The following is a 21,785-nucleotide window of genomic DNA, read 5'->3' on the forward strand; positions in this document are numbered from 1 at the left end:
TCAGTTTTTCACAATTCCTGACATTTAATCCAAGTAAAACTTCCCTGTCTTAGGTCAGTTAGGATCACCACTTTATTTAAAGAATGTGAAATGTCAGAATGATAGTAGAGAGAATAATTTATTTCAGCTTTTATTTCTTTCATCACATTCCCAGTGGGTCAGAAGTTTACATACACTCAATTAGTATTTGGTAGCATTGCCTTTACATTGTTTAACTTGGGTCAAATGTTTCTGTTAGCCTTCCACAAGCTTCCCACAATAATTTGGTGAATTTTGTCCCATTCCTCCTGACAGAGCTGGTGTAACTGAGTCAGGTTTTCTAGGCCTTCTTGCTCGCACACACTTTTTCAGTTCTCCCACAAATTTTCTATAGGATTCAGGTCAGGGCTTTGTGATGGCCACTCCAATACCTTGACTTTGTTGTCCTTAAGCCATTTTGCCACAACTTTGGAAGTATGCTTGGGGTCATTGTCCATTTGGAAGACCCATTTGCAACCAAGGTTTAACTTCTTGACTGATGTCTTGAGATATTGTTTCAATGTATCCACATGATTTTCCTCCCTCATGATGCTATCTATTTTGTGAAGTGCACCAGTCTCTCCTGCAGCAAAGCATCCCCACAACTGATGTTGCCACCCCCGTGCTTCACGGGTGGGACGGTGTTCTTCGGCTTGCAACCCTCCCCCTTTTCCTCTCCATACATAACAATGGTCATTATGGCCAAACAGTTCTATTTTGTTTCATCAGTCCAAAGGATATTTCTCCAAAAAGGAAGATCTTTGTCCCCATGTGCATTTCTAAACCGTAGTCTGGCTTTTTTATGCCAGTTTTGGAGCAGTGGCTTCTTCCTTGCTGAGCGGCCTTTCAGGTTTTGTCGATATAGGACTCGTTTTACTGTGGATATAGATACCTTTGTACCTGTTTCCTCCAGCATCTTCACAAGGTCCTTTGCTGTTGTTCTGGGATTGATTTGTACTTTTCGCACCAAAGTACATTCATCTCTAGGAGACAGAACGCGTCTCCTTCCTGAGCGCTATGACGTCTGCGTGGTCCCATGGTGTTTATACTAGCGTACTATTGTTTGTACAGATGAACATGGTACCTTCAGGCGTTTGGAATTTGCTCCCAATGATGAACCGGACTTGTGGAGATCTCCAATGTTTTTTCTGAGGTCTTGGCTGATTTCTTTATATTTTCCCATGATGTCAAGGAAAGAGGCACTGAGTTTGAAGGTAGGCCTTGAAATACATCCACGGGTACACCTCCAATTGACCCAAACGAGAAGCCACCCTTTTCTGGAATTTTCAAAGCTGTCAACGTAGTGCATGTAAACTTCTGACCCACTGGGATTGTGATACAGTGAATTATGAGTGAAATAATCTGTCTGTAAACAATTGTTGGAAAAATTACTTGTGTCATGCACAAAGTAGATGTCCTAACCGACTATCCAAAACTATAGTTTGTTAACAAGAAATTTCTGGAGTGGTTGAAAAACAAGTTTTAATGACTCCAACCTAAGTGTATGTCAGACTTCAACTGTATGTACCGAGGCACCCATCACAGTGAAAACAGTGCATCACAGCCGCAACAGAATGAAGTCAGTGCATCAGGATGAAATCAGTGCATCAGAATGAAAACAGTGCATCAGAATGGAAACAGTGCATCAGAATGAATTCAATGCGTCAGAATGAATTCAGTGCGTCAGAATGAATTCCGTGCGTCAGAATGAATTCAGTTCGTCAGTGTTACGGTTTTCTTCCGTTGAAGGAGAGGAGAACCAAAATGCAGCGTGGTTAGAGTTCAGCATAATTAATCAAGACCATACACGAGAACACTACAAAATACAAAACAACAAATGTGAAAACCGAAACAGTCCTATCTGGTGCAATGACACAAAGACAGAAGACAACCACCCACCAAGTACCCATAGAATATGGCTGCCTAAATATGGTTCCCAATCAGAGACAACGATAGACAGCTCCTTCTAATTGAGAACCAATCTAGGCCCCATAGACATTCAAACTACCTAGAAAGGAAACAGCCTCATAAACATACAAAAAACCCTAGACCAGACCAAACACATAAATCCCCCCTGTCACACCCTGACCTAACCAAAATAATAAAGAAAACAAAGATAACTAAGGCCAGGGAGTGACAGTACCCCCGCCCCCCCCCCCCCCCCCCCCCCCCCCGTCCCCCAAATGTGCGGACTCGCGGCCGCACACCTAAATCCATAGGGGAGGGTCTGGGTGGGCGTCTGTCCACGGTGGCGGTTCTGGCGCGGGACGTGGACCCCACTCCAAAATAGTCTTTGTCCGCTTTAGTCTCTTCCTAGGAACGGCGGCCCTCGCCGCCGACCTAGGATTGGCAACCCTACTAAAGGGCCCCACTGGACTAAATAACTGCCTCCGGACTGAGGGGTAGCTCAGGACTGAGGGGTAGCTCAGGACTGAGAGGTAGCTCAGGACCGAGGGGTAGCTCAGGACTGAGAGATAACTCAGGCTGGTTGACGGCTCAGGCAGCTTCTGGCTGACTGATGGCTCTGGCAGATCCTGGCTGAATGGCGGCTTTGGCGGATCCTGGCTGAATGGTGGCTCTGGCGGATCTTGGCTGACTGGCGGCTCTGGCGGATCCTGGCTGACTGGCGGATCCTGGCTGACTGGCGGCTCTGGCGGATCCTGGCTGACTGGCGGCTCTGGCGGATCCTGGCTGACTGGCGGCTCTGGCGGATTCTGGCTGACTGGCGGCTAATTATAGATCACCTGTACTCCACACACAGAGACGCGTACAAAGCTCTCCCTCGCCCTCCATTTGGTAAATCCGACCACAACTCTATCCTCCTGATTCCTGCTTAGAAGCAAAAATTAAAGCAGGACGCACCAGTGACTCGGTCTATAAAAAAGTTCTCAGATGAAGCAGATGCTAAACTACAGGACTGTTTTGCTATCACAGACTGGAACATGTTCCGGGATTCTTCCGATGGCATTGTGCATCGAGGACGTCGTCCCCACAGTGACTGTACATAAATACCCCAACCAGAAGCCATGGATTACAGGCAACATTCGCACTGAGCTAAAGGGTAGAGCTGCCGCTTTCAAGGTGCGGAACTCTAACCCGGAAGCTTACAAGAAAGCCTGCTATGCCCTGCAATGAACCATCAAACAGGCAAAGCGTCAATACAGGGCTGAGATTGAGTCATACTACACCGGCTCCCTCGCTCGTCTTATGTGGCAGAGCTTGCAAACTATTACAGACTACAAAGGGAGCTGCCCAGTGACACAAGCCTACCAGACGAGCTAAATCACTTCTATGCTTGCTTCGAGGCAAGCAACACTGAGGCATGCATGAGAGCATCAGCTGTTCCGGACGACTGTGTGATCACGCGTTCCGTAGCCGATGTGAGTAAGACCTTTAAACAGGTCAAAATACACAAGGCTGCGGGGTCAGATGGATTACCAGGACGTGTGCTCGGGCCTGTGCTGACCAACTGGCAGGTGTCTTCACTAACATTTTCAACATGTCCCCGATTAAGTCTGTAATACCAACATGTTTCAAGCAGACCACCATAGTCCCTGTGCCCAAGAACACAAAGGCAACCTGCCTAAATGACTACAGACGTGTAGCACTCAAATCAAATCAAAATTAAATCAAATGTATTTGTCACATACACATGGTTAGCAGATGTTAATGCCAGTGTAGATAAATACTTGTGCTTCTAGTTCCGACAATGCAGTAATAACCAACAAGTAATCTAACCTAACAATTCCAAAACTACTACCTTATACACACAAGTGTAAAGGGATAAAGAATATGTACATAAAGATATATGAATGAGTGATGGTACAGAACGGCATAGGCAAGATGCAGTAGATGGTATCGAGTACAGTATATACATACAGTGCCTTGCGAAAGTATTCGGCCCCCTTGAACTTTGCGACCTTTTGCCACATTTCAGGCTTCAAACATAAAGATATAAAACTGTATTTTTTTGTGAAGAATCAACAGCAAGTGGGACACAATCATGAAGTGGAACAACATTTATTGGATATTTCAAACTTTTTTAACAAATCAAAAACTGAAATATTGGGCATGCAAAATTATTCAGCCCCTTTACTTTCAGTGCAGCAAACTCTCTCCAGAAGTTCAGTGAGGATCTCTGAATGATCCAATGTTGACCTAAATGACTAATGATGATAAATACAATCCACCTGTGTGTAATCAAGTCTCCGTATAAATGCACCTGCACTGTGATAGTCTCAGAGGTCCGTTAAAAGCGCAGAGAGCATCATGAAGAACAAGGAACACACCAGGCAGGTCCGAGATACTGTTGTGAAGAAGTTTAAAGCCGGATTTGGATACAAAAAGATTTCCCAAGCTTTAAACATCCCAAGGAGCACTGTGCAAGCGATAATATTGAAATGGAAGGAGTATCAGACCACTGCAAATCTACCAAGACCTGGCCGTCCCTCTAAACTTTCAGCTCATACAAGGAGAAGACTGATCAGAGATGCAGCCAAGAGGCCCATGATCACTCTGGATGAACTGCAGAGATCTACAGCTGAGGTGGGAGACTCTGTCCATAGGACAACAATCAGTCGTATATTGCACAAATCTGGCCTTTATGGAAGAGTGGCAAGAAGAAAGCCATTTCTTAAAGATATCCATAAAAAGTGTTGTTTAAAGTTTGCCACAAGCCACCTGGGAGACACACCAAACATGTGGAAGAAGGTGCTCTGGTCAGATGAAACCAAAATTGAACTTTTTGGCAACAATGCAAAACGTTATGTTTGGCGTAAAAGCAACACAGCTCATCACCATGAACACACCATCCCCACTGTCAAACATGGTGGTGGCAGCATCATGGTTTGGGCCTGCTTGTCTTCAGCAGGGACAGGGAAGATGGTTAAAATTGATGGGAAGATGGATGGAGCCAAATACAGGACCATTCTGGAAGAAAACCTGATGGAGTCTGCAAAAGACCTGAGACTGGGACGGAGATTTGTCTTCCAACAAGACAATGATCCAAAACATAAAGCAAAATCTAAAATGGAATGGTTCAAAAATAAACATATCCAGGTGTTAGAATGGCCAAGTCAAAGTCCAGACCTGAATCCAATTGAGAATCTGTGGAAAGAACTGAAAACTGCTGTTCACAAATGCTCTCCATCCAACCTCACTGAGCTCGAGCTGTTTTGCAAGGAGGAATGGGAAAAAATGTCAGTCTCTCGATGTGCAAAACTGATAGAGACATACCCCAAGCGACTTACAGCTGTAATCGCAGCAAAAGGTGGCGCTACAAAGTATTAACTTAAGGGGGCTGAATAATTTTGCACGCCCAATTTTTCAGTGATTTGTTAAAAAAGTTTGAAATATCCAATAAATGTCGTTCCACTTCATGATTGTGTCCCACTTGTTGTTGATTCTTCACAAAAAAATACAGTTGTATATATTTATGTTTGAAGCCTGAAATGTGGCAAAAGGTTGCAAAGTTCAAGGGGGCCGAATACTTTCGCAAGGCACTGAAGGTGGTCTGCGAGCTACTGGTATATATTTATGACAAACCACTTATATCTTATATCATGTCCTCTAACGTTAGCAACTAATTTCATTTCTAGGGTAAATTAGTATAAATGAAATAGGCTGAGAACAGAACTACCGGAACGTTACTTTTACAGTCTTGGGACAGAAGTAGCAGCTGGCGAGAAGTGCACAATATCTGTCTTATTTCCATGTTTCTGGTTTGTAATGCTCCTTTGAACAAATGTACTATCAGCCATCATTTCATGTTTGTGTCGATTTGAATAATTAATGCTATATGTTCCATGAAAATGAACCATCCCTCAACATCTCAAGGTTGAGCAAACACAATATTTTGCCTTGCAATATTAATCGGACTAAAACAGATAATGGCTATATTAACCATACTTTTCTCATCTCACTTGAATGGAAATGTAGTAGGAGACGTTTTCATTATTTGAATGACTATTCATGCTTAGCTCTACCAATCAGGTGTGCTCCAGCTGTCCTTATCATTTGAGCTGCTCATGTCCTGATAGAATAAACATCTTTATTGTCTTCACAAACAGCAAACTAATCATACTAAACTAACCATGGCTTGACATAAGGTAATTGACCCCCAGAATCATAAATATACATATGTTTAACCACTGACCTAAAAGAAGCAGACGTCAATTGATTAAGGCATGATTCTAACGTCACATGTAATGTTCAAACATTCAGTCACCTGTTGATATTTTGCTAACATTATAAAAGCAATATGAACTAGAGGAGACAAATGGCCCGTTCTTAAACTTGACTTTATTGCAGGTCATCAGTTCAGTGTAATAAGGGGTCTATTACTTCAGTCCTTCTTTAGTTTTCACTTCTTGTTACCTGGTAAATAACCAACAACAATAAGGTGAGAAAACCGTCCATGTCAGCCAGCCCAATCTTTTTAAAGAAACACCATTTATTTCAATCTCTAGTTCAGTAAAATAAGTAGTTTAGTTCTGGTTAGAAAATAATCCAGAAAATGGTGGTGAACAGTGCCACACTCAGGCAGTAAACGGAATGTTATATTCTCAGACAGACCCATTTTTTCCAAGAAAACACAGTTGAATTATATCTCTGTTTGAGCAGAATAAACAGTAGAATAAGTAGCGTGTGCGTAAAATCACTGAGGAAGCCATACCAAGTCAGTAAACAAGCCATATTACAATTTTTTTTCGAATATTGCGTTGTTTGCTCTATAACCCAATCGCTCATACGCCACCGTCAAATACAATAAGGCTGTGACAACAAAAAGATACATATGTTTAGTCAGCATGCCAATTGCACGCTCCCTCAATACTTGAGACATCTGTGGCATTGTATTGTGTGACAAAGCTGCACATTTTAGAGTGGCCTATTATTGTCCCCAGCACAAGGTGCACCTGTGTAATGATCATGCTGTCTAATCAGCTTCTTAATATGCCACACCGGTCAGGTGGGTAGATTATCTTGACAAAGGATAAAATGCTCACTAACAGGGATGTAAACACATTTGTTCCCCAAATTTGAGTGAAATAAGCTTTTTGTGCGTATGGATAATTTTGGGGATCTTTTACTTCAGCTCATGAAACACGCAAACAACACTTTAGATGTTGCGTTTATATTTTTGTTTGGTGTTTCTACGTGCTCTCCTCCTCTTACCGTTTCACCTCACTTGTGGAATTCAGTGAAAAACACATCAGCGGTCTGTGACCAGGTGAAAAAACCTTTCCAAGCCAAACCTTCATATCCTGACCCCTAAGCACTTCATACAGCCTACATCATTGTCACGTTATAGTGAACATACTAGAACTAATGCGTTAGTAACCCTCTACAATTATGCCATACAGTGTACAGTCCGAAAACAGGTTAGCAGTTACACTGGCGGGCACCGGTGGCAATAAATTAATAAATCCTAAAGCTTACCTTGACTTGGAAGAGTTCCGGTGTTGGATAGCCAGAGCCAGCTAGCTAACATAGCATCCTTCTCTGTTTAAGCCGGGTGCTTGAGTAGGATAAACTAGGTAGCTATATTTGCTTGCTAAGTGAAAGTTTAAAAAGAAATACAACCAAATATAGCTATCTCTCTCTCTCTCTCTCTCTCATCTCCTTAATTTTGGAAGAAATAAATTTGTTGAAAACTGTTAAACTATTGTCTTTCTCTCTCTTTGAGTCAACTACTTACCACATTGTATGCACTGCAGTGCTAGCTAGCTGTAGGCTATGCTTTCAGTGCTAAATTCCTTCTCTGATCCTGTGATTGGGTGGACAACATGCCATTTCACGCTGCAAGAGCTCTGATAGGTTGAAGAACGTCCTCCGGAAGTTGTCATAATTACTGTATACGTCTCTGGAAGGGGGAGAGATCCATGAGCCTCCTAGGTTTTGTATTGAAGTCAATGTATCCAGAAGAGGACAAAATCTAGCTTTCCTCTGGCTACACTATGGTGCTACCCTAAAGAGTGCTACAGTAGACCTTTTCCAAACAGTGAGTTTTAATCAATTATTTGGTGACTTGAAAACATTTAGTATAGTTTTATCTAAAAATGTTTCACTGTTTTTATTTTTCTGAAATTCACTGTGGAGGATGGTCCTCCACTTCCTCCTCTGAGGAGCATCCACTGCTCCATGGTACTGATATTCCAAGTAAAACTACAAATGTGGACTCACTCTACTTTTAGACTAGCTGAATGCCAATGTCATCCTCCTATCTTTCATGTTGGCAATGTATGGCTCTGTAATACAGTACACTTACAAATGTTGTTGTCATAGACTACCTAGCTAAAATTCTTGCTTGGCATCCATGAATACATGCCACTGAAAATAAGTCGTTTTGTTGCGATCACAAGAATAAAATCCTTACAATTCGGGTAAAGAGCGCCAGTCAGGCAGAAAAGTGAAAACAATTAGTTTCCCTGGCAGATATATCTGCTACTTAGAAATACTATAGCATTACATTAATAGATGTCCTTACCTTTGACAAATACATCTCAGTGTGAAAAGGCGTCCCATTTCTCAGTTTTGTCAACGAACTCAATATATTCTAAACACTGGTTGTAACCAGATGACCCAAATAATGTAGGTAGCCTAATAAACCATGCCCTGTTTTGGAATGTTCTATTGCGAACTATCTGGGACTCGTTTCTCTGTTCACGATATTGTACACGATATAACTGCAATATACTGGATTCAAAAATATTAGCATAACCAGTCTACACGGAACCACAGCAGGCCCGTAGTAAAATTATATGTTTTTTTTGTATTAAAACGTTTCCCAGTGCAACATGCCTAGCTCTGCCCACTGTGGCGTGGTTTACGGAGTGTTTTTTAAAATTAGCGCTCGAATCACCGTGTCTCAACCGACGGAGTTATCCCCGACTCTCTCCTACCACTTCAATTGTTTTTTCGTCACCTTTTTTGCTTTAGACCTGCGAGACCAAGTAGGTGTAATTCAGACCATCACTAGCTAGGTTTCAATCCAATTAGAGACATATTTTCATGCTAATATTCTAAAATCCTTCAAATTGACTCGTCGCAGATAAAAAGGCTGTGCACGTAGTGCAAATAAAAATTACATTTTGCGGTTAAACTCACATGTACCGAATAAAACATATAAGTTAAATGGGTTGCCATCTCATTTTCATCTCTACTGAGGGTTTTCTCACAAAAAATGTGGCCATATGTAATCTGAAATTGGCTCGTGCGCTCTACTGTTGGCTAGAGCGAACGTATAGCCTACAACATCATGAGATCATTATTATTATGGACAAAAGACGGTTATTTATTTTTATTTGTAAAACGGCAGCCAAGTATCGATAATCATTTTTCCAGAATAATACCCTCGATATTTATTGGAAAGGAGCATCAAGCTCATCACCTTGCACTTTCACCACGCTTTGAAGTTCATCATAAATGATTTCATCCGTAGCCTGATAAACTGCATGCTTTCCCGACGAGTGGTAGTGTGAGGTCTACACAACTAGAGTGACCACATTTAAAATACATAAATGCGAGACAACAGCATGGTTTTGCGGGACAATGTAGTCTACATTAATAAAAAGGTTTGAATAAAAACGGTCTGGAGAGCAATAATATGGCAAATGACGTCATATTTTTTCTAAATTTGTACCGTTATTGAATATCACTATAGAATATGCGTAAAATTGCAGACACATTTTTAATACCCTCAAATACCCTAAAATACCTCATTTCAAAATAGGGCATGGCATCATAACTGTCGATCTTGGATGATAATTCTTCACGTTTTGCCAGTGAAATGTTCAAACCGTGTCTGCATTCCAACCATTTGATCTCAATAAGATTCATGGAAATTTGCATTGAGATCTTCTTGAGTTACTGTTTCATGAAACATCTGAGCAGATGGTGTTAATATATATAGCCTTCTTGTATTTTGTTTCATTCAACGCACATTCCGCCGTGTGACGCGCGCTGTTGAGTTCTGGCCGCATTATGCTTTTTTTAGGACAATTCAACTAACCCTCCTAAAATCTCATGACAAATTAGGTGGTGTTTTGGTGAAATAGTAACGTTATACTATGCTGTTGTATTATTTTCTATTATTTAGAATTACTCATTCACGAATCATTATGTGATCTCCCAAGACATTGATTCAGCTGTTATCTAACTTTACTAGTGAGAAGTGGCTTGAGCGACGCTCGGGTGTGCTCTGACAGCAGTAGACCCCTGCAATCCGCTGTGCTGAACGAGCACACAATTTGATGATGCAGAAACGATTGGCTTGCGCTGCGCAGAATATAAGATTGGAGAAGTGTTTAACATCCCCATGGCTTAGGCTACCACATTTTTATGATAGCCTATATATATTTTCATAATCTCAAAGTGACTCCAAGACAGGTTGGAATGTCTGACTGAAATACGTTATACATCTATGTTTTTTTCTATTTTTTAAAAAATATTTTTTTCCTTCTATTGTTTGGTTGCTGGACACTGGACAAAGGGACAAAATGCGGGACTGTCCCGAACAATCCGGGATATGTGGTCACCCTTCACACATGTCATCGCGTGACTCAAGTTTACTTATGTGATGGTTATTATATCAATATTTGTTCACAAGGTCATTTCCACCGACATTTCTCCCTTAGTTAATTTTACAGACAGAAACATACTTCCTTGTCTAGCTTATTTTGTTTTGTCGACATTTGTAAAGTTTACCGAAAACGTGTATGTTTCCATCAGGACTGTAATAAACATTTTTATTCGACATGTAACTTACTTTCCTCGCATAAACAGGTTGGATGGAAACCTGGTTACTGATCAATTCATTAAGTTAGGGAGATGGGTATGGTGCATGGTTGGAATGTTTCAGTTTTCCCCCAATTGTGTCATACTGTAAACTTTCGGTGGCTGTTATAAACATGGACATCCCATGGAAATTCAGTAGTGCCCTGACACACACAGAGAACCTAAGTAGGAAATATACTGAAACAACTCTTCTCGGTAGAGAACTTGTCAACAGGAACCTAGCTGGTTTTGAACTGCGGCCTCGTAGTTACAATAATACATATCGTTCTGATAAGAACTGTACTTCTCATTGTCAGATGATCCCAAAAGAGGAACCAAGAAACCAAATGCATCTCAATATGCAAATAAGTGTTCTCAGATGCATATACGATAATATACAGCCTGGATGCCAGTCTGTTTGTGCTAATATGCCACTCTTGTACTTCGTGTCATATGACAAATATAAGGGGTGGAATGTTAGCACAAAACAGTTCTGGATTAATGAAATGGCCACCAGACTATTTACATTGAACCCCCCCCCCCCCTCCCTCCATTTGTTATGTACACTGCTGCTACTCGCTGTTTACTATATATGCAGTCACTTTACTACATGTACAAATTGCCGCACACTAACTCGGTACCGGTATCCCCTGTATATCGCCTCGTTATTGTTATTTATTGTGTTAATTTTTATTATTTTTTTCTTTCGTTTATTTGGTAAACATTTTCTTAACTGTTCTTGAACTGCACTGCTGGTTAAGGGCTTGTAAGTAAGCATTTCACGGTAAGGTCTTGGTGTATGCCAAAGTTTGATTTGATTTCAGACTAACGGAGACCATGCTGTTCCAGATAATAACAGAACATTGCCGACATCTGTTCATGCAACAATTATGTAGAGTAGATCATATATTTATATAACTTGGGACATACTGTTGAAACCCCCATAGTTTCTTTCTAGAGTGGTAAAAGTGACGTGAGAGTCATACGCATGTGGGGGAAGTTGTGGGGTGTTTTTTCTCACCGTTGCGGGGAACTGCAACAGGTGTTAAATACTAGAGGGTTTAATTAAATATCACTTTGACAGAAGCCAAGAAGTCAGGCTTTTGATCTCTCAAACATTATGGATTTTCTGGGTTCACTACTAATCATTTTGCTGGGTACCATCACAGGTACAGAATTCTACTCTATGATTTTTAAAATAATATGAATTATATTATGTGTAGGTATAAAGTACAGTATATCCCATTATTGGTATACCAAATAAATAAATAAACTTTCAAAATGTGATCCTGCTGTTCCTTTGTCTTTAGGGACCAGGGCAGATGTCCATCCAATAGACAAATATGGGTTGAAGGGCGGTGCGGTGTGTTTGACAGTCAGAGAAAACCCTCTTCAAGAGATGGCGATGAAATGGATGACTGATAGCAATGTAATAGCTGTGAAGGAAAAAGTTTCTCCTCGATACAAGGAGAGGGTCGATTATAACTCCACAGACCACTCTCTTTGTCTCAGGAAACTGGAACAAACAGATACTGGAATCTACATTGCATATAATGTTGAGATATGGAAGGAGACACAAATGGTCAAATACAATTTGATGGTCCAAGGTAAGTTTTGTCAAGGCTTTTTTACATTCCACTCATTAGCTACGTTTCCATAAATGTGTCCTTTAATTTTGGTTGTCAACATTTAGAAAGTTCGCATATAAAATAGACAATTGCCTGCTACCAGTGGTGTAAAGTACTTAAGTAAAACTACTTTAAAGTACAAGTTAATATTTACTATTTACATTTTTGATAATTTTTACTTCACTAAATTCCTGAAGAAAATAATTTACTTTTTACTCCATATATTTTTCCTGACACCCAAAAGCATTCGTTACATTTTGAATGCTTAGCATGACAAGAAAATTGTCACGCACTTATCAAGAGAACATCCCTGGTCATCCCTACTGCCTCTGATCTGGCGGACTCACTAAACACACAGGCTTCGTTTGTAAATTATGTCTTAGTGTTGGCGTGTGTCCCTGGCTAAAATTGTGCTGTCTGGTTTGCTTAATATAAGGAATTTGGAATAATTAATACTTTTACTTTGTACTTAAGAATATTTTAGCAATTAGATTGACTTTTGATACTTATTTAAAACCAAATACTTTTAGACTTTTACTCAAGTAGGATTTTACTGCGTGACTTTTACATGAGTCATTTTCTATGAAGGTATTTTTACTTTTACTCAAGTATGACAATTGGGTACTTTTCCCACCACTGCCTGCTACCGTGCATTTTCATTGAACTGTCGATGACATCACACCTGAACAAATATAAATTCTACGCAAAAACCTAGTGTGGAATAAAAATGAAGTGGCTGCAGTGTTTCCAATATCCATTTAGACAAATTGCGCATGAATACATTGGCGACAGCCTGTATTCCTTACCACCTATCTGGTTCATGTCTCAGGTAGCCTGCAAAAGCCAGCATGGATAGGATGCAAGAATTTACTCATATTTGCCATATTCTAATAATTATCATGTGCCAACGTATCTCCACTGTCCCTGCCATGGGGAAACTTACACTCCTGTAGATCTGAAATAATGTAGTGGTTAAACTTGCATCCAGCCAACCAGGAAAGCAAGGTTAAGCAATTCAGGCATTCTTCAAAAGTCAAGACAATCCTTTTCCTGCAAAGAAACATTATTTTATAGTTTAAAAGCAAGCAGTAGACATTTAGAATTAAATGTTAAGTGATGACTGTATTACATAACAGGCTGAATCACAACCGGCGGTGATTGGCCTAGAGTCTTTCGGGTTTGGCCGGTGTAGGCCGTCATTGTAAATAATAATTTGTTCTTAAACTGACTTGCCTAGTTAAATAAACATTACATAAACACATACTAATGACATCACTTGCCCGCTTGCCTTCAAAATTATTCGGCAATGATGATTTATATGAAAACACCGTTTCCGTCATCATTTGTTGCAAAAAATAAATATCCATCTCTTTCGAAAGGATACAATTTCTGTCGATCTTTAGAATGTTTATCTCGTAGCTGCCTTTCCATTACACATGTGGCAATGTTTTTCTATTGCTTTTGTCGAATAAACCTGAATCAATGCAAACATGCCTACTGTCACCTGCTTGGTTTGATGAATGATCTTTTAGGACATCTTGACATTTTTGTAAACCCCTGATATTATCACTTATTTTAGAAGCTGTTTCCATACCAGTCATGGAGGTGGTGTCGCTCTCCTCCAACTACAGTGATGGAATGTGTGACGTCACAGTGAACTGTTCAGTTACAGGTGTGTGGGTGTTGTCTGTCTGTGATGGAGGTCAGTGCACACTGTCACAGCAGTCTCTTTCACACACCAGAGTCAACATCATCATCTCCAATGACAACGGGACTATCCAGTGCACTGGCAAAAATAACTTCAGTGCAGAGACCAACTCACAACGCATGGAGGACATGTGTAAGTCTAATTTACTAGCTTCCACCTTCTGTGCATACCATTGTACATGTGTTTATCAAGAACGTTTTAATATCATTGCAGTAATTATAATTATATTACAGTTATATTATTTCCCATAAAAAAACAGAATAACAAAATGTGTGTGTGTGTGTGTGTGTGTGTGTATATGTAACCTCTCAGGTAAAGGTGAGAAGAAGGGGAGAGCTTCAACATTACCAGTTGGGACCATTATGGGCAGTGTTACTGCTCTTGTCTTCTTTGTTGGTGTGTTATTTGGTGTAGGATACATCATATTAACCAGAAGACGGCAATCCTCTAAAAATCAGCAGTCAATGCAGGTACCCGCTCTGTCAATCATGTTTAACCTCCTAAAGTCGATGTCTATGCCCCCATCAAAACCCGTATGTTTAAGCTATATATATCTGGGGCGTATTCATTACGCAGTAGCAAACGCAATGAAACAGGAGGCATCTACCTGAATTTGTCCAACAGAAACGTTTTCTGTTTGGCTAATGATTACACCCCTGCGTCTCAATCCCACAACATCTGCCGATGTCGGCCTTCCGCAGCTGCGGTGGAAGGTGGCAGAGCTACAGCAATGTTTGTCAGAGCAGGACACAACCTAAAAATTGGTCTTCTCATGAAAGCGTCCAAAGCGTCCAAAAAGTTTGGGCTACACACTACTATCACCCCTCTGGAAAGATCACTCTCAAGAACACGATGGTGTTCTTCGGATTGCTCTAGACCCCAACAAGCCTCAAAAGACTCATATAAAGGTAACCCAGTACCAATTTTAAAAAATCTATGGAAATATTTTTGTGCCCTTAAAAAAGGGGAGTACATTCTTTTATCTCTCAGATCTGTTTCGCCATGTATGAATGTGTTATTCAACGCATTTCTGAGGGCTAATAGCAGTAACACCAAATTTCATAAAATATTTTTTTTAAATAATTTTTTGATACATAAAGGGGTCCTAAAATTCAAAATGTAATTGCTAAATGATCCACGGTGTGACCATCTTAAAACAATTCAATATGTCAGCTTAGTAGAAACCCTGGCCCTTAGGGGACTTCTGAGAATGCTACAGTCTTTGTGGCGCAGCAGAAAGATCAGCGTATCCCAAAACCAGAGGTTGTGAGATTAAATCCCAGATGGGGTCATATTGAAAAGTCAGTATTAAGTAATCATGTCAAACGTAATCGTATTTTTGTTCAACTTTGAGCAGTTGTTTTGGGCCCTGTTCAGATATTCTGAGGATAGCTACAGCTCATGTCTTTTTGGAAGTTTAACTCAAATCTTACTGCTGGCCTTGTCCTAAGAATCACACCACCCCGCCACCATCCAAAAAACAAACTCGAGAACTTTAAAGGCCTGATTGCTTGGATCATTTTTCCTCTAAGAAAAAAAACAAAAAAAATGGTACACGTCAGTTTTTTTGGGCCTGCTGTATCTGTAGGCTCTGCAGTAGTCACATCGTCATCAGAATCACACATTTCTTAACTTTCTAACTGTAATAAGCGTGCATAGGAGCTATAGTTTTGAAACTGAAATGTACTTTATTAGGGTAGTATACAATATTATGTGATTTAGAAAATGCCACCAGAGAGCGTCAGAGTTTAAGAGACAAGATTTTTACACTAGTTTAGCTGAATAGCGTACTACTTAAAGCCACATGCCGTTTAATTACTTCCCTTATGAAAATAAATCATGACATTTGAGCTGATATTTTCACATGTGAAAACAAGAGACACATGGGAGGTCAGTTCACATGTGAAAACAAGAGACACATGGGAGGTCAGTTCACATGTGAAAACAAGAGACACATGGGAGGTCAGTTCACATGTGAAACCCTGTAACACCATCTTTTCATGTTAGCAGCTCACATGAATGACATGTTATCAGCTCACATGAATGACATGTTATCAGCTCACATGAATGACATGTTATCAGCTCACATGAATGACATGTTATCAGCTCACATGAATGACATGTTATCAGCTCACATGAATGACATGTTATCAGCTCACATGAATGACATGTTATCAGCTCACATGAATGACATGTTATCAGCTCACATGAATGACATGTTATCAGCTCACATGAATGACATGTTAGCAGCTCACATGAATGACATGTTATCAGCTCACATGAATGACATGTTATCAGCTCACATGAATGACATGTTATCAGCTCACATGAATGACATGTTATCAGCTCACATGAATGACATGTTATCAGCTCACATGAATGACATGTTATCAGCTCACATGAATGACATGTTATCAGCTCACATGAATGACATGTTATCAGCTCACATGAATGACATGTTATCAGCTCACATGAATGACATGTTATCAGCTCACATGAATGACATGTTATCAGCTCACATGAATGACATGTTATCAGCTCACATGAATTGCAGATTCACATGTGGAATTTGCAGTTTCACATGTAAAACACGTATACATGTGAAAAACATTCAAATGTTATCAGGTGTAGTTAAACATTTTTTTTGCATCCCCATGTTTTTATATATATAGTTTCATGTTATCACATGTTGCTTTTACATGTCGTCATGTTATCACATTAACTTCACATTCGATCAGGTGAAATTCATGTGGTTTTTAGGTAAGGGTAGAATACAGCATATACATGTAGAGTGGGTAAAACAGTATATAAACATAATTAAATTGACCAAATTACTATTTGCATAGGGCAGCAGTCTCTAAGATGCAGGGTAGAGTACCGGGTGGTAGCCGGCTAGTGACAGTGTCTAAGGTTCAGGGCAGGGTACCAGGCGTAGGCCGGCTAGTGATGACTGTTTAACAGTCTGATGGCCTGGAGATAGAAGCTGTTTTTCAGTCTTTCGGGCCCAGCATTGATGCACCTGTACTGTCTCTGCCTTCTAGATGGTAGCTGGGTGAACAGGCCGTGACTAGGTTGCTGAGGTCTTTGACCTTCTTGGTCTTCCTGTTACTCCAGGTGCTGTGGTTGCGGGAGGTTCAGTTGCCGTACCAGGAGGTGATACAGCCATACAGAATGCTTGCGATGGTGCATCTGCATCAGTCCACGTTCAGCTGCTTCGTTTTGTTGACGTTGAGGGAGAAGTTATTTTCCTGGCACCACTCCGCCAAGGCTTTCACCTCCTCCCTGTAGGCTGTCTCATCATTGTTGGTAATCAGGCCTGTTGTGTCATCAGCAAACCTTGATGATTGAGTTGGAGATGTTCGTAGTCACGCAGTCATGGGTGAACAGGGAGTACAGGAGTGGGTTGAGTGCACACCCCTGTGGGGCCCCCGTGATGAGGATCAGCGTGGCGTATGTGTTGTTGCTTACCTTCACCACTTGGGGTTGGCCCATCAGGAAGTCTAGGACACATTTGCACAGGGAGGGGTTCAGGCCCAGGGCCCTGAGCTTAGTGTTGAGCTTGGAGGGCACTGTTGTGTTGAATGCTGAGCTGTAGTCGATAAACAGCATTCTCACATAGGTTTTCCTTTTGTCCAGGTGGGAAAGGGCAGTGTGCAGTGCTATGGCAATTGCGTCATCTGTGGACCTGTTGGGGTGGTATGCACATTGTAGTGTGTCTCGAGTGTCGGGTAAGGTGGAGGTGATTTGATCCTCAACTAGCCCTTCAAAGCACTTCATAATGAGTGTTACGGGGCGATAGTCATTTAGTTGTTACCTTTGCTTTCTTGAGTACAGGAACAATGGTGGACAAATTGAAGCAAGTGGGGACAACAGACTAGGAAAGGGAGAGATTGAATATGTCCGTAAACACTCCAGCCAGCTGGTCTGCACATGCTCTGAGGACTCAGCTTGGGATGCCGTCTGAGCCGGCAGCCTTGCAAGGGTCTTACTCAGGTCGGCCAGAGATATCAGGAGCACTCAATTCTGGTGAGCGGTCAGGGCCACATCAGCGACTCTGTGTTGTTTCTCACATTTCTCTTCTTCTAACAGGTCGTTATTACAGAAGTTGACAACACTATACCAGGAAGACCAGAACTACCAAACACCCCTGGTTCTGAGGTGACATCTATCTATGTCACTGCAGGCAGACCAGGAGCAGTACCAGCATCAGCATTAGAAGAACACCACCCAGTGGACAAAGGGTACACTTTACCAGAAGAAAGTACAGAACCACCGGCAGAGGCACTCTACAGCACTGTGCAGCAACCAGCGGCAGAAGAGCGCCACCTAGTGGACAAAGTGGGCTGTCCAAAAAGACTGAGGCCAGGACCACATAGCCCTTCTGATGCAGATCCTACATCAATCTACAGCACAGCCAGCTTTAGCCCAGCGCCACCCAGTGGACAAATGGACAAATATGGGAATAATGTCAACAAACTAGACAAATTACCTTACTAAACTACCCCTCCATTCCCCTGACTTGACCCATAGACTTAGAAACCGAAGAAAAACACAGGGAAGTTACAAAGAGAATAACTTATTTTTTTAATATTGTCTAATTTTTAAACATTTTTACCCCTTTTACCCCTTTTTCTCCCCAATTTCATAGTATCCAATTGTTGTAGTACTATCTTGTCTCATCGCTACAACTCCCGTACGGGCTCGGGAGAGACGAAGGTTGAAAGTCATGCGTCCTCCGATACACAACCAACCAAGCCGCTGCTTCTTTAACACAGCGCACATCCAACCCGGAAGCCAGCCGCACCAATGCGCCAGAGGAAACACCGTGCACCTGGCCACCTTGGTTAGCGTACACTGCGCCCAGCCCGCCACAGGAGTCGCTGGTGCGCGATGAGACAAGGACACCCCTACCGACCAAGCCCTCCCTAACCCGGGCGACGCTAGGCCAATTGTGCGTCGCCCCACGGACCTCCCGGTCGCGGCAGAGCCTGGGCGCAAACCCAGGGACTCTGATGGCACTCTGATTAACCACTGCGCCACCCGGGAGGCCCCGTTTATGTCTAATTTTAACCATATTTAAATTGGCAATCTGTGATTGCTACAACGATTTTGGAGACTTTTAAATTAATTATATATAACTATTGATTAATATAACTTATGCTTGTTTGTAAACAATGTAATTCTAAACAGACACTGTATAGCTTCAAAACATAGTTACAAATATAATTTTGATGTCGTGAATGGTCAGTCCATAGCATCCATAGCCTCATCTATGAATTTAAGTGGTTACATTTCTCCAGCCCCATCACTATGCTGTTAACCTCAAAAAGGTGGCAGCATGACGGTATTCTAATTGTTCATATTCTGAGATCACATTTACACATAACTATAAAAGGTATCCATCTATCCATTTCAGTAGCTGTCACATCCAGCTGGTTATGGGAAGGAACTACAGAGGTATGGCAGTCAATTATGGCTAAAAGCGGAAGAATTTGTCCTGTGAACACAATCTGAAATATCGGAGTGGCTGTGGTTCCAGATTTTCTGGATCCTGATTTGCCGTGGCTAAGATAGAGATTTCCAATTGATAACTTTTTTTATGTAGCTGCTGCCCACTCCGCTGCCTACGTAGCTGCTGCCCACTCCGATGCCTACGTAGCTGCTGCCCACTCCGATGCCTACGTAGCTGCTGCCCACTCCGTTGCCTACGTAGCTGCTGCCCACTCCGATGCCTACGTAGCTGCTGCCCACTCCGCTGCCTACGTAGCTGCTGCCCACTCCGTTGCCTACGTAGCTGCTGCCCACTCCGATGCCTACGTTGCCCAGTAGACAGGCTATATACAGTAGAGAGACTATATACAGTAGCAAGGCTATAAAAGTAGCAAGGCTACATACAGACAGACACCAGTTAGTCAGGCTGATTGAGGTAGAATGTACATGTAGATATGGTTAAAGTGACTATGCATATATGATGAACAGAGAGTAGCAGTACCGTAAAAGATGGGTTGGCGGGTGGCGGGACACAATGCAGATAGCCCATTTAGCCAATGTGCGGGAGCACTGGTTGGTCGGCCCAATTGAGGTAGTATGTACATGAATGTATAGTTAAAGTGACTATGCATATATGATAAACAGAGAGTAACAGCAGTGTAAAAAGAGGGGTTGGGGGGGTGGTTCATTCCCCACTGCCTTCAGACACACATAACTATCACACTTTCACAAAATGTATGAATACATGGCTAAAGGTCAATCAGATATGTGAATATAATCACCTCGCTGTGTGTTGCTACTTTCCATGTTGTCTGTAGCTTGTGAGGTGTGGAAACACTTTGTTGCTTTTATGAATTTTGTCTTGCTGCTTTTTGTTCTATGTTGCTCTGTCTGTATGCTACGTCTCGCTTGTCCTATGTTGCTCTGTCTGTATGCAATGTCTTGCTTGTCCTATGTTGCTCTGCGTGTGCTCACTGCTCAATGATTGTCTATATTATAATTGTTTTTAATAACCCGCCCAGGGACTGAGGTTGAAAATTAGCCGGCTGGCTAAAACCGGCACTTTTTCCTGAAACGTTGATTAATGTGTCCCTGTAAAAATAAAATAAACTCAAACTCAAACATTTTGTTATATTTCAGCCTTATTCTAAAATGATTAAATCGTTTTTGGTAGATTCATGAGGAAAAAAATGACTTTAATCTGTTTTAGAATAAGGCTGTAACGTAATACAATTTGGAAAAAGTCAAGGGGTCTGAATACTTTCCAAATGCACTGTATGTGTGTTTTAACATATGCATGTTCATGTTCATATGCATGTACTTGTTATTCCTCCTGTACTTCAATACCTGATCACTCCTGTGGTCATTCTAAAACGTGCCACTAAACTGTGCCTTTTGATGTGCCAGTCATATTTTTACTGTAAATAACTCCTCTCTACTGTGTTAGGTGTCATTATCAAACAAATCATTTTCTAGCCTGGTCCAACATCTGTTTGTGCTATCATTCCACCGACTGTTTGGCATGACAAGGGGTGGCATGGTGGCACAAACAGACTGGTACCAAGGCCAGTCCTTTTCTATCGTGCCAGTAAATGTATTTTGTAATGCCTGTCAGAGCTGTGTAGGTCAGAGGTTTCATCAGGGCCACGTTCAGTAGCCAAACGTAGGAAAGTTGTAGACAGGAATGCCACAAATGACTGATTTCTCATTCTACATGTAAGAGATGCCTGTTTGTTCTACATAGTACATTTCTAACTGAAGATTTGTGAACATTGTGTCCTGCTGATCGCGCCCCATGTCTGTGATAATGTTTATAATGTGATAGGAAAGGTCAGGGCCCATCTGTAATACTGGAACCTCATTATGCTAACGGCTAATATACTCTGAAATGTCTGTTTTAATAAATAGGAAGATTTCCAACAGCTCTCTTTTGGTCCATCTCTATCAAATGAAGTCCCTACAAAACTCTACAATTCTAACAAAGCCCACACATCTCTGTCGATGCCCCACGTCCATGAAGGGAACTTGCAGGGGGTTTACATTTTTTATTTTGATATTGGAAATATCTTATTTTAAATTAAGAATCTGAGTCAATGGCAGCCAGGAAAAAAAATCAGGTCCATGTTGTTGTATGAAATGTGGGTCTGATCAAGTTGATTCTTTCTTGC

At 41.4% G+C, this 21,785-nt stretch overlaps 1 protein-coding gene across 1 annotated transcript; it reads left to right on the top strand.

Annotated features, from left to right (window-relative positions):
• Positions 1–11,725: 11,725 nt before the first annotated feature.
• Positions 11,726–21,539, top strand: LOC110531582 (uncharacterized). The gene is made up of 5 exons (XM_021614851.3): positions 11,726–11,960; positions 12,102–12,398; positions 13,999–14,259; positions 14,440–14,597; positions 18,217–21,539. The coding sequence occupies exons 1-5, from the start codon at positions 11,912–11,914 to the stop codon at positions 18,622–18,624; spliced, it is 1,173 nt and encodes a 390-aa protein (XP_021470526.3). The 5' UTR covers positions 11,726–11,911; the 3' UTR covers positions 18,625–21,539.
• The last annotated feature ends 246 nt before the right edge of the window (positions 21,540–21,785 follow it).

This window comes from Oncorhynchus mykiss, chromosome 9 (assembly GCF_057628025.1).
Source record: "Oncorhynchus mykiss isolate SJ-2025 chromosome 9, ASM5762802v1, whole genome shotgun sequence".
In the NCBI taxonomy this organism is placed as follows: Eukaryota; Metazoa; Chordata; class Actinopteri; order Salmoniformes; family Salmonidae; genus Oncorhynchus; species Oncorhynchus mykiss.

What these genes read in the sequence shown, in the direction of transcription:
- LOC110531582 (XM_021614851.3), top strand. Translation starts at nt 11,912, where the DNA reads ATGGATTTTCTGGGTTCACTACTAATCATTTTGCTGGGTACCATCACA. An exon ending in ATACAATTTGATGGTCCAAG is followed by an intron (nt 12,399 to 13,998) that starts GTAAGTTTTGTC and finishes CACTTATTTTAG; the next exon opens with AAGCTGTTTCCATACCAGTC. An exon ending in AAAATCAGCAGTCAATGCAG is followed by an intron (nt 14,598 to 18,216) that starts GTACCCGCTCTG and finishes TTCTTCTAACAG; the next exon opens with GTCGTTATTACAGAAGTTGA.